The sequence below is a fragment of the Saccopteryx bilineata genome, chromosome 11, assembly GCF_036850765.1.
Source record: "Saccopteryx bilineata isolate mSacBil1 chromosome 11, mSacBil1_pri_phased_curated, whole genome shotgun sequence".
NCBI classification, from domain to species: Eukaryota; Metazoa; Chordata; class Mammalia; order Chiroptera; family Emballonuridae; genus Saccopteryx; species Saccopteryx bilineata.
In genome coordinates, this window is record NC_089500.1 from 55,180,972 (window position 1) to 55,195,609 (window position 14,638).

Genomic DNA, 14,638 nt, shown 5'->3' on the forward strand with positions numbered 1-14,638 from the left:
GCCCATTTGCTTCTCCACCCCTCCACCGCGCTTTCCTCTCTGTCTCTCTCTTCCCCTCCCGCAGCCAAGGCTCCATTGGAGCAAAGATGGCCCGGGCGCTGGGGATGGCTCTGTGGCCTCTGCCCCAGGCGCTAGAGTGGCTCTGGTCTCAACATGGTGACGCCCAGGATGGGCAGAGCATCGCCCCCTGGTGGGCAGAGCGTCGCCCCTGGTGGGTGTGCCGGGTGGATCCCGGTCGGGCGCATGCGGGAGTCTGTCTGACTGTCTCTCCCTGTTTCCAGCTTCAGAAAAATGAAAAAGAAAAAAAAAAATGAAAAAAAAAAAGAAAAAAAAAGAAAAAAATTTTCAAGGCGGCCAGGGAAAAGAATAAAGTAACATATAAAAGAAAGCCCATTAAGTTATTATTGGACTTCTCAGAAGAAACTCTACAAGACAGAAAAGAGTAGGACCAAATATTCAAATAGTGAAAGATAGGAATGACAAGCCTAGACAGCAAAGTTTGCATTTAAATATGAAGGAGAAATAAAGACTTTTCCAGGCATACAGAAGCTGAAGGAATTTACCACCAGAAAACCACCATTGCAGGAAATGCAGAAACAGAAAACAAAATGTAACAAAACTATGAGTAAGATATTCAACAAACTTACAGCATAAACAGAGATCATCTGTGACAACAAAAACAAAAAAGGCTTAGGAGTAATGGTCTGAATTAAGAAAGGGGAATGGGCCTGACCAGGCAGGGGCGCATTGGATAGAGCGTTGGACTGGGATGCGGAGGATCCAGGTTTGAGACCCTGAGATCGCCAGCTTGGGCGTGGGCTCATCTGGTCACCAGCTTGGACCCAAGGTCGCTGGCTCGAGCAAGGGGTTACTCGGTCTGCTGAAGGCCCGCGGCCAAGGCACATATGAGAAAGCAATCAATGAACAGCTAAGGGGTTGCAACGCACAACGAAAAACTAATGATTGATGCTTCTCATCTCTCTCCGTTCCTGTCTGTCTGTCTGTCCCTGTGTATCCCTCTCTCTGACTCTGTAAAAAAAAGGGGGGGGGAATGGAAAGCATTCATAAGACTACTGTATATATGAAACTTTCTTTTTCAATAACCTAATGGTAACTATCACAAACAAACAAACAGCAACAACAAAAAAAACCCTGAAATACATAGCTTAAAAAAAAAGAGGAAACAGATGAAGAATGGATTACCATCAAACAAAAATAACTGACAGAAGCACAAAGAAGGAACAAATAGATACATAGAGCTACTAGAAAACAAAAGATAAAATGGCTGTAGGAAATCCTCATGCATCAATAATTATCTTAAATGTAAATAGGTTGAACTCACCAATACAGAGGCACAGAGTAGCCAGGTGGATCAAAAAACAAAACCTGCTTGACCAGGCGGTAGGTAGCGCAGTAGATAGAACGTCGGACTGGGACGTGGGAGAGGACCCAGGTTTGAAACCTGGAGGTCGCCAGCTTCAGCGCAGGCTCATCTGGTTTGAGCAAGGCTCACCAGCTTGAGCCCAAGGTCGGTGGCTTGAGCAAGGGGTCACTGGTCTGCTGTAGCCCCCCCACCCCCACCCCCCGTCAAAGCAGATATGAGAAAGCAATCAATGAACAGCTAAGATGCAGCAACGAAGAATTGATGTTTCTCATCTCTCTTCTTTCTTGTCTGTCTGCCCCTATCTGTCCCTCTCTCTGTCTCTTTCTGTCTCTGTCACACACACACACACACACACACACACACACACACACACAACCATAAGCTGTCTACTAGAGACACATTTAAGCTGCAAAGACAAAGCTAGACTCAAAGTGAAGGTGTTCAGAATGGTTCTTCATGCAAATAACATCCAAAGAAAAGCAGGTGTAACCATACTTATATCTAACAAAACTGATTTCAAGATAACAAAGGTAACAAGAGACAAAGATGGACATTTCATAATGAAAAAGGAGACACTACATAAAGAAAATATAAAATTTCTTACTATATATGCTCTGAATCACAAAGCATCAAACTATATAAAGCAACTATTTTTAAAAAATTTTTATTTATTCATTTTAGAGAGGAGAGAGAGAGGGGGAGAGAGAGAGAGAGGAGAGAAAGAAGGGGGGAGGAGCAGGAAGCATCAGAAAGCATCAACTCCCATATGTGCCTTGACCAGGCAAGCCCAGGGTTTTGAACCAGCGACCTCAGCCTTTCCAGGTCGACGCTTTATCCACTGTGCCACCACATATCAGGCTAAAGCAACTATTAACAGAACTAAAAGGAGAAACAAAAACACAATCATAGCTGGAGATCTTAATACTCCATTAATAGCTCTAGATAGATTATCCAAACAAAAAAACCAATAAAGAAATATTGGCCTTAAATGACACACGAGACCAAATGGACATAATTGACATTTACAGAGCCTTTCATCCCAGAACATCAGATCATACATTCTTGTTCAGTGTACATGGGACACTCTCAAGGATACACCATATGTTGGTTTATGAAACCAGCCTCAACAAGTTCAAGAAGATTGAAATTGTTACCAAATGCATGATCTGACCACAATGCTTTAAAGCTAAAAGTAAACTACAGAAAAGAAATAAAAAAGCCGACAAATATGTGGAAATTAAATGATATGTTACTAAAACATGACTGGGTCAAAGAAGAAATAAAAAAGGGAAATCAAAAGATATAGAGAGACAAATGAGAACGACAGTACGACCTAACAAAACCTATGAGATGATACAATGGACGATGGTTTGACTTTGGGTGATGGGCACACAATGGAATATATAGATCATGTTATCCTACAGTTGTACACCTGAAACCTATACAACCTTGTTAACCAATGTCACCCCATTAAATATAATAAAAAAATAATAAAATAAATTTTAAAATAAAAAGCTTACTAAGCTAACATACAAAAGTACTAAGTAAAAAAAATCTTTATGATTACTAACCAGTGCTTAATTTATGCCAGCATTCTTCTAATCTTTTACTTGTATGATTGTGTTTAAACATTATAGCAACCTTATAAAGTGGCTATATTATTATTCAGGGTGGGAGGGAAGAGTTAAGTACTTTGCCCAAGGTGGCTGTATAGATAAAAAATGAAAACAGTTACAAGTTTATATTCTTTTTTTCTTTTTTTTTTTTTTGTATTTTTCTGAAGCTGGAAATGGGGAGAGACAGTCAGACAGACTCCCGCATGCGCCCGACTGGGATCCACCCGGCTTGCCCACCAGGGGGTGACGCTCTGCCCCTCCGGGGCGTTGCTCTGCCGCGACCAGAGCCACTCTAGCACCTGGGGCAGAGGCCAAGGAGCCATCCCCAGCGCCCGGGCCATCTTTGCTCCAATGGAGCCTCGCGGCGGGAGGGGAAGAGAGAGACAGAGAGGAAGGAGAGGGGGAGGGGTGGAGAAGCAGATGGGCGCTTCTCCTGTGTGCCCTGGCCGGGAATCGAACTTGGGATTTCTGCACGCCAGGCTGACGCTCTACCACTAAGCCAACCGGCCAGGGCTATATTCTTTTTTAAATTTTAATTTATTGATATTGAAAGAGAGAAACATCCATTTGTTGTTCTACTTTCTGGCTGATTCTTGTATGTGTCCTGACTGGAGATCAGACCCGCAACCTTGGCAAATCGGACCAATGTTCTAACCAACTGAGCTGCCCAGCCAGGGCCCGGGCTAACACTCTTAATGTACTGCATTCTTTACATAAACATGCAGCAAAAACAAAAAGTTTAAACATAAAAATTTATTTAAAGGAATTGACAAGTAGTTTAAATGGTAGCGAATCATTCAAAAATAGTAAAATTTATTTATTTATTTATTTATTTTTCATTTTTTTTTTTTTTTCTGAAGCTGGAAACAGGGAGAGACAGTCAGACAGACTCCCGCATGTGCCCGACCGGGATCCACCCGGCACGCCCACCAGGGGGCGACGCTCTGCCCACCAGGGGGCGGTGCTCTGCCCATCCTGGGCGTCGCCATGTTGCGACCAGAGCCACTCTAGCGCCTGGGGCAGAGGCCACAGAGCCATCCCCAGCGCCCGGGCCATCTTTGCTCCAATGGAGCCTCGGCTGCGGGAGGGGAAGAGAGAGACAGAGAGGAAAGCGCGGCGGAGGGGTGGAGAAGCAAATGGGCGCTTCTCCTGTGTGCCCTGGCCGGGAATCGAACCCGGGTCCTCCGCACGCTAGGCCGATGCTCTACCGCTGAGCCACCGGCCAGGGCAAAAATAGTAAAATTTAAATCGAGTATTTATCTCACTTGATAAATTTAAAACATATTTATATGCCTGGGGTCCATAATGACAGAAAGTAGTATTTATTGATTGTGTCTACAGTGAGTAGAAAAGAAGTTTCTTATTTTTCTGAATTTTATTTAAAAAATAAACACACACACACACAATCACACTGGCCTAAGGAAATGTATAGTCTCATAGCTTTTAACTAAAAAAGGCATTCAGAAATGACTATCCTTGACACAGTGAATTTATTATCTCAAATTCTTCTAATGTATAGGTTTTAAGAAAAATTAAGAATTGTATTTTTTCCAATTAACATTAAAAATACTAGAGTAGACTGTTATCTACCAAGTCAATTTTTTTTGTGTGTGTGACAGAGACAGAGAGAGTCAGAGGGACAGATAGGGACAGACAGACAGAAAGGGAGAGAGATGAGAAGCACCAATTCTTCATTTCAGCTCCTAGTTGTTCATTGATTGTTTTCTCATATGTGCCTTGACTAGGGGGCTACAGCAGAGGAAGCGATTTCTTGCTAAAGCCAACGACCCTGGGCTCAAGTTGGTGAGCTTTGCTCAAACTAGATGAGCCCACACTCAAACTGGCGACCTCAGGGTCTCAAACCTGGGTCCTCCGCATCCCAGTCCGACACTCTATCCACTGTGCCACCACCTGGTCAGGCCTACCAAGTCAATTTCTTAACTTTACACTTTTTTTTTTTACCAAAATTTTGTTTAACCAAACATAAAACTGTGATATACTCCCAGAGGTTTTATATAATCTTTCAGGTTGAAGAAACTCTTGTGCCTTCAAACTCCAGTTAAGAATAATAATTTACAGAAAAGAGTCATCTTTAGCCTATTCCAACATTAGAGAAGATAATATCCAGCCTTAGCCAGGTAGCTCAGTTGGTTAGACTGAGCATTATCCCAATAAGCAAAGGTACAAGGTTGACGGTTCAATCCCTGGTCAGGGAACATACAGAAACAGATCAGTGTTTCTGTTTCTCTCTCTCCTTTCCTCTCTCTTAAAAACAAAAAGCAATCAATCATTCAATAAAAGTAAAAAAGAACAGACGTCCCAGGTTCTATTCTCAGTCAAGGCACACAAGAAAAGCAAACATCTGTTTCTCTTCCCCTCCTCCCCTTTCTCTCTCTCTTCCCCTCTCATAGCCAGTGGCTCAACTGGTTCAGCCCTGGGTGCTGAGCATAGGCCCCAGATGGGGGTTGCCAGGTGGATCCCAGTCAGGGCACATGTGGGAGTCTATGTCTCTATCTCCCATATTCTCATTTAAAAAAAATAATAAAAATAAAAATAATTAAAAATATATATATATAAAGATGAAGAAGAGATATCATCCAGATCTATTTCCTGTATTAATGTTAGAACAGCTATTTTCAAATATCCAAAAATTTGTCATAAAGAGAAGCAAATGGACTGTCTTATTCCAGAATGACCATGGGTCAGAATTTATAAAAAGGAAGCTAATAAACAACTCTAGCCTGACCAGGCGGTGGCGCAGTGGACAGAGCGTTGGACTGGGATGCGGAATGACCCAGGTTCGAGACCCCGAGGTCACCAGCTTGAGCTCGGGCTCAACTGGTTTGAGCAAAGCTCACCAGCTTGGACCCAAGGTCGCTGGCTCCAGCAAGGGGTTACTCGGTCTGCTGAAGGTCCGCAGTCAAGGCACATATGAGAAAGCAATCAATGAACAACTAAGGTGTTGCAACGAAAAACTGATGATTGATGCTTCTCATCTCTCTCTGTTCCTGTCTGTCTGTCCCTATCTATCCCTCTCTCTGACTCTCTCTCTGTCTCTATAAAAAAACAACAACCGAAAAAACAAAAGAAACAAAAGAAAACAAAACAAAAAAACAACTCTAAAACAATTAAAGCTGTCCCACCATAAAACAAATTAGCACTGAATAATGAGGTCTCTGGTCATGTCCAAGGGAAGTATGGACGCCTACCAGCAGTATGCATTGGGGATAAGAGGAAGTGGAGAGAGCAGACAGAATGACTCCTACTGTCCAGACCAACTCTATATCTTTCAATGACACAAGTTATTATTCATCTCTGTATTCCTGAAACCTACCTGGAGATATTTCGTTGTGTTTTCTAGGTTTGACAAAATTCCATAGGGGACAGGAATAATGCTGGTGAAGTTCACAGAAAGGACGTTATCATCAATGCTGTCTAAGTCATCCAGCAGCACACCTCCACATTCATCATCACAAGCTAAAAGAACAAGAAAGCTAAAATCAATGCAAAGTGGTCTGCACATTTTCCCATGCGTGTGCATTAGCCATTATGTAATAATAACTTAGAATCACAGTAAGAGCAAAGTACACTACAGGCTCCAGGAACCACATTCTCACACCAACAGCTGTGCTGGGAGGGAAGCAGGAAATACCACGTCCCTCTTCTCAGATGGTGACACTGAGACTCAGATTAGACCAGTGACTTCCCCACGGTCACAGAGAAACAACCGATCCCAAAGTGGATCCCAGGTCTGAGGCACCTTTTGTCACATACACTGCTCTGCCCCTTACAGTGCACCTGGTCATCCTGGACTTGGATCGATGACAATGAATTCCAAATGTGTTTCCTTGCAGAGCCTGGTATGTCCTTCCCTCAGAGAGTCTGCAGACACACCTTCAGCCAATACAAACGAAAGAGACTGGGGGAAATAATGGGTGTATCTTTGCTTAAATCAAACACATAAACAGAAGTAAAAAAAGCTCTTGAATGCCATGATCCTGACATTACTTTCTTCCTGTGTTCCCCCATGAACCAATGGGAGACACCCGCAGATGACTACGTCATGTATTTGCTGTTACAATAAATCAGAATTGGACAAAATACCTTCAAGAGCAAGAGCTGAAGCCATCAGTGAAATCCAGGTAACACAAATGACAATCCTCTCTGCACTGACACTTGGCTCCACTAAAGGAATATTAATGCAAATAAACCATGAAGTTGGAATTATTGGGTTGCTTAGAGTGCTAAAGAGATAAAGGCTGTTACCCTGAATCTTCTGCTTCCAAACACACTATGGAAAGTTCACTTGGCAGACAAAACGGCAGTCTAAGCTTAGTTCGAATAGGCTTTATCCTTCTGATGCCATAGGGCACAGTGATAGGAAAACATCTGAGAGGAGAAAACACTTTAAACATTTAGGAAAGAAAATACCCACAAATACAATTGCTTTCCACCAGAATGTGCCTGGGCTCGCATTCCTCGCATCGCAGCCCCGCAGCCCCCGGCCTGCAGACGCACTGCCCGGACCCGCGGTCGCAGTCCCGGTGAATAGAGCCATGCGGGCTGCAGTCACACCTCTGGCAGGTGCCACCTGGCGTTCGAGGGTTCCCATGATAGCCTGGCGAGCACCTACAGAAAGGAGAATGTGCAGGGCAGGGACAGTAGTATCAATACCAGGAAGTTAATATGTAAACTAGCTCTTGCCCAAGGGTAGTAATAATTTCTGCCAAATGAAATGCAAAGAAAACAGGCCCACTAACCTCATTCTACATTTTATTACCTCAGAGGAGGATAAGATGGTCACAGAAAGTACATACACTTATCTTAATGTCTGGAGATTGTATTTTGGAATATCAGTCATGCACAACCAAACTGATAATGACTTTCAAATCACTTTTAGTAAAGATGTCCTACAGCAGTGCTCCCCAACCTTTTTTGGGTCACAGACCGGTTTAAGGTCAGAAAATATTTTCACGGACCGGCCTTTAGGGTGGGACGGATCAATGTAGCACGTGACCGAGACAAGTGTCAAGAGCGAGTCTTAGATGGATGTAACAGAGGGAATCTGGTCATTTTTAAAAAATAAAACATTTTTCAGACTTAAATATAAATAAAACGGAAATAATGTAAGTTATTTATTCTTTCTCTGTGGACTGGTACCAAATGGCCCACGGATCGGTACCGGTCCGTGGCCTGGGGGTTGGGGACCACTGTCCTATAGTTTAAAAGCAACTGATGTGCTTAGCAATTTCCAGGGGAAACTCCACGACATACCTTTCACAATATTGTCCCTCATAGCCCAGAATGCAGGCATCACAGTGGAAATCGTGATCATGTTCCATGACACAAGTGGGACTAAAACTAAAAGAAAAACATTATCTGAATTTTTTAAATATATAGTTTCAATTCTTTCTTGTGGTGTGTGTTCATTACTCTTAGGGTACATGATACTGTCCTAAAAGTGAAATGATTACAGTGCACAGTTAGACAAGGGTTTTAGGGCTTAAAATCTATCGGGCAAAAAGAAGGAAAATAAACACGTAATCGGGACATAAGCGTGCACCTCTTGTATCTGGAATACACTCATTAGATACCCCTCCAGCGACAGCCACAGGAGCAGTGAGAGGAAGAAGATGGATCTTATAGATTTCACCTATCTTCACCAAACAAGGAAGCTTCCTGGGAAAAGGGTCTTGTTCTGAGGTTTAGATGAAGAACTATCCGTCTTGTGATAAGGTGATTAGAGACAGCTCTCCATGACTACGAGCAAGCACGAAACCAACAAGGGGAAGAGAGCTGGACACGTGCTGGTGGATACAATGGACGGTAATGAAAGGCAAGCAGGAAAGGTGGGGCAAAGAAAAGTGAAGAGGGTGGAATGTGAGACTAAATGGACCTGTGCCGTGGCTGGATGGTCCTGCCCCCTCCTGCTCTCTCCCTTTCTCTCTCTAAGATCAATAAAATAAACATTTAAAAAAATAAAGAAGCCCTGGCCGGTTGGCTCAGCGGTAGAGCATCGGCCTAGCGTGCGGAGGACCCGGGTTCGATTCCCGGCCAGGGCACACAGGAGAAGCGCCCATTTGCTTCTCCACCCCTCCGCCGCGCTTTCCTCTCTGTCTCTCTCTTCCCCTCCCGCAGCCGAGGCTCCATTGGAGCAAAGATGGCCTGGGCGCTGGGGATGGCTCTGTGGCCTCTGCCCCAGGTGCTAGAGTGGCTCTGGTCGCAACATGACGACGCCCAGGATGGGCAGAGCATCGCCCCCTGGTGGGCAGAGCGTCGCCCCTGGTGGGCGTGCCGGGTGGATCCCGGTCGGGCGCATGCGGGAGTCTGTCTGACTGTCTCTCCCTGTTTCCAGCTTCAGAAAAATGAAAAAAAAAAAAAAATAAAATAAATAAATAAATAAATAAATAAATAAAATGGATCTATAGATAGGGAATTGTGTGAAGGGCTCTTTGAAGCAAAATGATAGAGCCACTTAAAGTTTTAAAATGTTTATTTATTGATTTTAGAGAGCAAGGAAGGGGAGGAAGAGAGAGGAACATAAGAGCTGCTCAAAGTTTAATACCCACTCCGATTCTAGTTCACGTGAATTCACTCCTGGACTTCAGCTTTTGGCTTCTTCCTTCCTTTTCAACAACCTCTGCCTTCACATTTTGAATTACCATTGCACCAGGCACCATCTTGAGACTCAGCTGGGAACTGCAAACCATTAAAAAAACTACTGGGGGTCCTGGACAGTTGGCTCAGTGGTAGAGCATTGGCTTGGTGTGTGGATGTCCCAGGTTTGATTCCCAGTCAGGGCACACAGGAGAAGCGACCATGTACCTCCCCACCCCTCCCTCTTCCTTTCTCTCTCTCTCTCTCTCTCTCTCTTTCTCTCTCTCTTCCCCTCCCACAGCCATGGCTAGATTGGTTCAATTGTATCAGACCCAGGTACTGAGGATGGCTCCATGGAGCCTCTGCTTCAGGCGCTGAAAATAGCTCATTGAGAGCATGGCCCCAGATTGGCAGAGCATCAACCCCAGATGGGGGTTGCCTGGTAGATCCTGGTCAGAGTGCATGCAGGAGTCTCCCTATCTCCCTTCCTCTTGCTTGGAAAAGAAGAAGAAAAGACAAAACAGCCACTACTGGGGTAGTCTGGTTTTCTCGGCCAGTTGGGAGAAGTTCCCAGAATGTGTCACAGGGCTCTCTATCAGCCCTGCTTCACTTCTGACATTTTTTCCTCCTTAAACACTAAAGAAACAGTCTTCAGTGCAAACATAAAATATGTAGAAAGCAAAGCATGTATTTTAGGACCCCTCAGGTGCACGGCATATAGAATGTTCATAGCCTCACAGGCTGTCCTAGTAATGTAAATTTCAATTTATTTGCAGGGGCTCTGGGGATGGTTAGAACCCTTTATGACTGAAAAATTAAAATATTCAAACATCACAGAAATATGTGAAGTAGAAGGATGATATATTCCTCCAAGCATTTCTCTGAGCATATGTAACCATGGAGCTATGGATATGAATATACATATAAATGTAAATTTCTTCCAAAATGTCATTACATTATATAGTCACGATTATTTAGGTAGCCATTTCTCCAATTTTGTACATATAGACACAACTTATTATTTTCTCAGTGTTTGTACAATATTTCACTCTAGGAATGCACCACAATGTCTGTAACCAATCCCCTATGAGCAAGTATTTCAGTTCCTCCCCAATTTCTCATGAGTATAAGCAATGATAAAATGTATCCATCTTCATACACATATGCAAGTATTTCTTTGGATTAGATTACAGGAGTGGAAGTGATGAGTCAGATTTTATATACAGATTTAATACAAAACATTAATAGGAACAACAAATTTTAGGATGCTTGATAGTATACAAGGGGACTTTAGACAGTGCCTCTCATTTGGAATTCACTGTCAAGCATTGCTTACTTGGAGACAATAAGAGATAGAAAATTCAAACAAATATTAAAAATATAACTTCATATTAGTATACTAAATGTTGGTATTTGATCTATATGTGTTCAATGCCTTGGTAAATATTCTAAGCAATGATGGAATGTTATTTATGAATTATAATCTTCATTACAACCAAAGAGGACCCACAGATATTCAAACTTCCATGTAAAATCTCTGGTTCTTTTTGGTGTTCAGTTTCTACACATGCATCACAAGAACAAGGTAGAAGAACCTTGCCCGTATTTCATCACTATGTAGAATCTTCACACTTCATCAGTTATCAGTAAATATCCATTCTAACCCTGTTACCTATACTAAACAGAAACAGAATTCATTATATTATTATTCATAATTTTAATAACAATTCACCTCTAGGCACCTAGCTGGAGGCTAAAATTAGATTTCAAAACAAACAAAAATGAAAGTCTTTTCTTTAATTGGTTCCATTTTACCCCAATACCAACACATATACTTTGCTTTTGAAAAGATTCTCTTCCCGTGCTTGTGAGTAATTTTTCTTAAAATTAGCCTTTCTCGACACATAGAGAATACTAATTAAAATAGAACCCATAGAAACCCTGGGAAATGGGGCTGAGAAGTGAGAGCATGGCCCCAGATTGGCAGAACATCAACTCCAGATGGGGGTTGCCTAGAAGATCCTGGTCAGAGTGCATGCAGGAGTCTACCTCTCTATCTCCCATGCTCATCCCCAGCTTTGGTGGTGCAGGTGTGCTAGTGCACCTGTGTAGGCTCACCTGGTAGGGTGGCTGAGAGGACAGGTGCATGGAGAGCAATCAGTAGTCGAGCCAGTCACCTTCCCGTAGTACCCGGGGGCGCACACATCACAGTAGTCACCAGAGGTGTTATCACTGCAGTTCTGGGGCCCACGTTTACGTTTCAGAGGAAGATGGAAACAATGGGGAATTGTTAGAAATCATCCTTATCTGGTAATAGTTAATGTCAGCTTATTCACTTTTTTAATTCTTAAGGAAGGGAGGCAATTTTCTTTGCATTTGTTAAATCATGGAAACATTACCAGCTCTGTGGCCTTCATTCGTTATATAAAACTGCATTTATCCAATATAGCGAGGAATTACTAATACATTCTTACGGAAAATATACACAGAGCAGCTAGCTTTTGACCTTTAAAATATAAATCTAAGACACAGTGACTTAAAAATGTTGTGAAGCACATGGTTTTACACATGAACAGGGTTTGATGATGGTCCCAGGTAGGGACTTGAAAGAGCAGAAGTGAATGAATAAATGATTTAGGAAACAGACAGTGAGGGAAGAAAACACAGGGTTTTAGAGCACCACCAATAGATTCCTGCAAGAACCAAATCATTTTCAGTTAAATTTTATGTCATCATCTGGACCTAAAATTATTTTTAAAAATTACAGAGATATGGATAGCAAGACAGCAAATCCTAGAGGGAAGGGGAAGGGTGTTGAGGGGAAGAGGGGAAGGGGGTGTAAGGGAGGACACAGGGGTGGGGGAGAGGGAGTTATATTTGGTGGGACACTTGAAGCCATGTAAACACCATAAATTAAAATTAATAAAAAAATTAGATTTAGCAAAAGAAAAATATTATTTAAAAATAATTTAAGCTAGGCCCTGGCCGGTTGGATCAGTGGTAGAGAGTCGGCCTGGCGTGCAGGAGTCCCAGGTTTGATTCCCGGCCAAGCACACAGGAGAAACGCCCATTTGCTTCTCCACCCCTCCCCCTCTCCTTCCTCTCTGTCTCTCTCTTCCCTTCCCGCAGCCAAGGCTCCATTGGAGCAAAGTTGGCCCGGGTGCTGAGGATGGCTCTGTGGCCTCTGCCTCAGGTGCTAGAGTGGCTCTGGTTGCAACACAGCAATGCCCCAGATGGGCAGAGCATCACCCCTTGGTGGGTGTGCTGGGTGGATCCCGGTCGGGCGCATGCGGGAGTCTGTCTGACTGCCTCCCCGTTCCCAATTTCAGAAAAATACAAAAAAATAAAAAATAAAAATAATAATTTAAGCTAAAAGAGCAAGTAATTCTTGATGTCTGACCCAAAGTTTGGCCCAGTGCTGGATTCTGTTTGGCGCAGTGACAGGAAGCCAACGAGCAAACTCACAAATGGACTGAGACTTTATCCTGGGTGTCAAGAGAGGAGGTAGAAAGAAACATTTTTGCATGTTTAAAACTATTTTTGGCCCTGGCCGGTTGGCTCAGCGGTAGAGCGTCAACCTAGCGTGCGGAGGACCCGGGTTCGATTCCCGGCCAGGGCACACAGGAGAAGCGCCCATTAGCTTCTCCACCCCTCCGCCGCGCCTTCCTCTCTGTCTCTCTCTTCCCCTCCCGCAGCCAAGGCTCCATTGGAGCAAAGATGGCCCGGGCGCTGGGGATGGCTCTGTGGCCTCTGCCTCAGGCGCTAGAGTGGCTCTGGTCGCAACATGGCGACGCCCAGGATGGGCAGAGCATCGCCCCCTGGTGGGCAGAGCGTCGCCCCTGGTGGGCGTGCCGGGTGGATCCCGGTCGGGCGCATGCGGGAGTCTGTCTGACTGTCTCTCCCTGTTTCCAGCTTCAGAAAAATGAAAAAGAAAAAAAAAACAAAAAAAAAAACAAAAAAAAAACTATTTTTAAGTTTTTTAAACTAAAAATTATTCCAGTATTTTTCCTTTTATTTTATTTATTATTATTTTTTTTTATTTACTTTATTTTTTTGTATTTTTCTGAAGCTGGAAACGGGGAGAGACAGTCAGACAGACTCCTGCATGCGCCCAACCGGGATCCACCCAGCACACCCACCAGGGGTGACGCTCTGCCCACCAGGGGGTGATGCTCTGCCCCTCCGGGGCGTCGCTCTGCCAAGACCAGAGCCACTCTAGTGCCTGGGGCAGAGGCCAAGGAGCCATTCCCAGCGCCTGGGGCCATCTTTGCTCCAATGGAGCCTTGGTTGCGGGGGGGGGGGGGGGAGAGACAGAGAGGAAGGAGGAGGAGTGGAGAAGAAGCAAATGGGCGCTTCTCCTATGTGCCCTGGCTGGGAATCGAACCCGGGTACCCCGCTCGCCAGGCCGAATCTCTACCGCTGAGCCAACTGGCCAGGGCCCAGTATTTTTCCTTTTAAAAATTCTATTTCTATTTCACCTGATGAAAATAGATTTTACTGGGTTCAATTTGTCCCCTAAAGCTGACACCTCTTTAGAATTAAAATATGAAACCATACCTTAAAAAGAAAATGTGTTCCATAGTTGTTTTAATGATATAAGGCTGAGAAGGAGTAAATAAATATTAGATAACGAGATGGGACTAAAAGAGATATTTTGTGGTGTTTTTGATTGCTAACACCAACTTCAAAATTAAAAACTCTCCCTAACATACAAAGGATTATGATCTCCCTGGTTTTCAAGATTCTAGAGAATGAAAGACAAGCTGCCCGCAAAAGTGGCAAACAAATTAGAGCCTGTTCATGCAGTGGTGGGATTCAGTGGATTCGCACCAGTTCGGCAGAACCAATACCTAATTTTTTGTTGAGTTCGCGAACCAGTTGTTCAAATGGCACTTGTAATCAGGGTTCTCTCTAAGGTGGGCCTCTGGGCAGCTGCCCAATGTGGAAATCACAAACTTACATTCCTTACTCTTTTTTAATGTTCATCTGCTCAACAGTGTATTCTAAGCGCCCCTCATAACATTCCACCTTTAGGTGAAAA

General features: G+C 43.7%; 1 protein-coding gene across 1 annotated transcript in view; it reads right to left on the reverse strand.

Moving 5' to 3' along the window:
* LAMA1 (laminin subunit alpha 1) overlaps positions 1–14,638 on the reverse strand; it is a 222,495-nt gene that overhangs the window by 53,319 nt on the left and 154,538 nt on the right. The window contains exons 30-33 of the mRNA XM_066247114.1: positions 11,716–11,837; positions 8,275–8,361; positions 7,436–7,629; positions 6,335–6,477 (exon numbers count right to left, since the gene is read on the reverse strand). Coding sequence (XP_066103211.1) covers positions 6,335–6,477; positions 7,436–7,629; positions 8,275–8,361; positions 11,716–11,837 — 546 coding nt within the window. The remainder of the gene's footprint in view (positions 1–6,334; positions 6,478–7,435; positions 7,630–8,274; positions 8,362–11,715; positions 11,838–14,638) is intronic.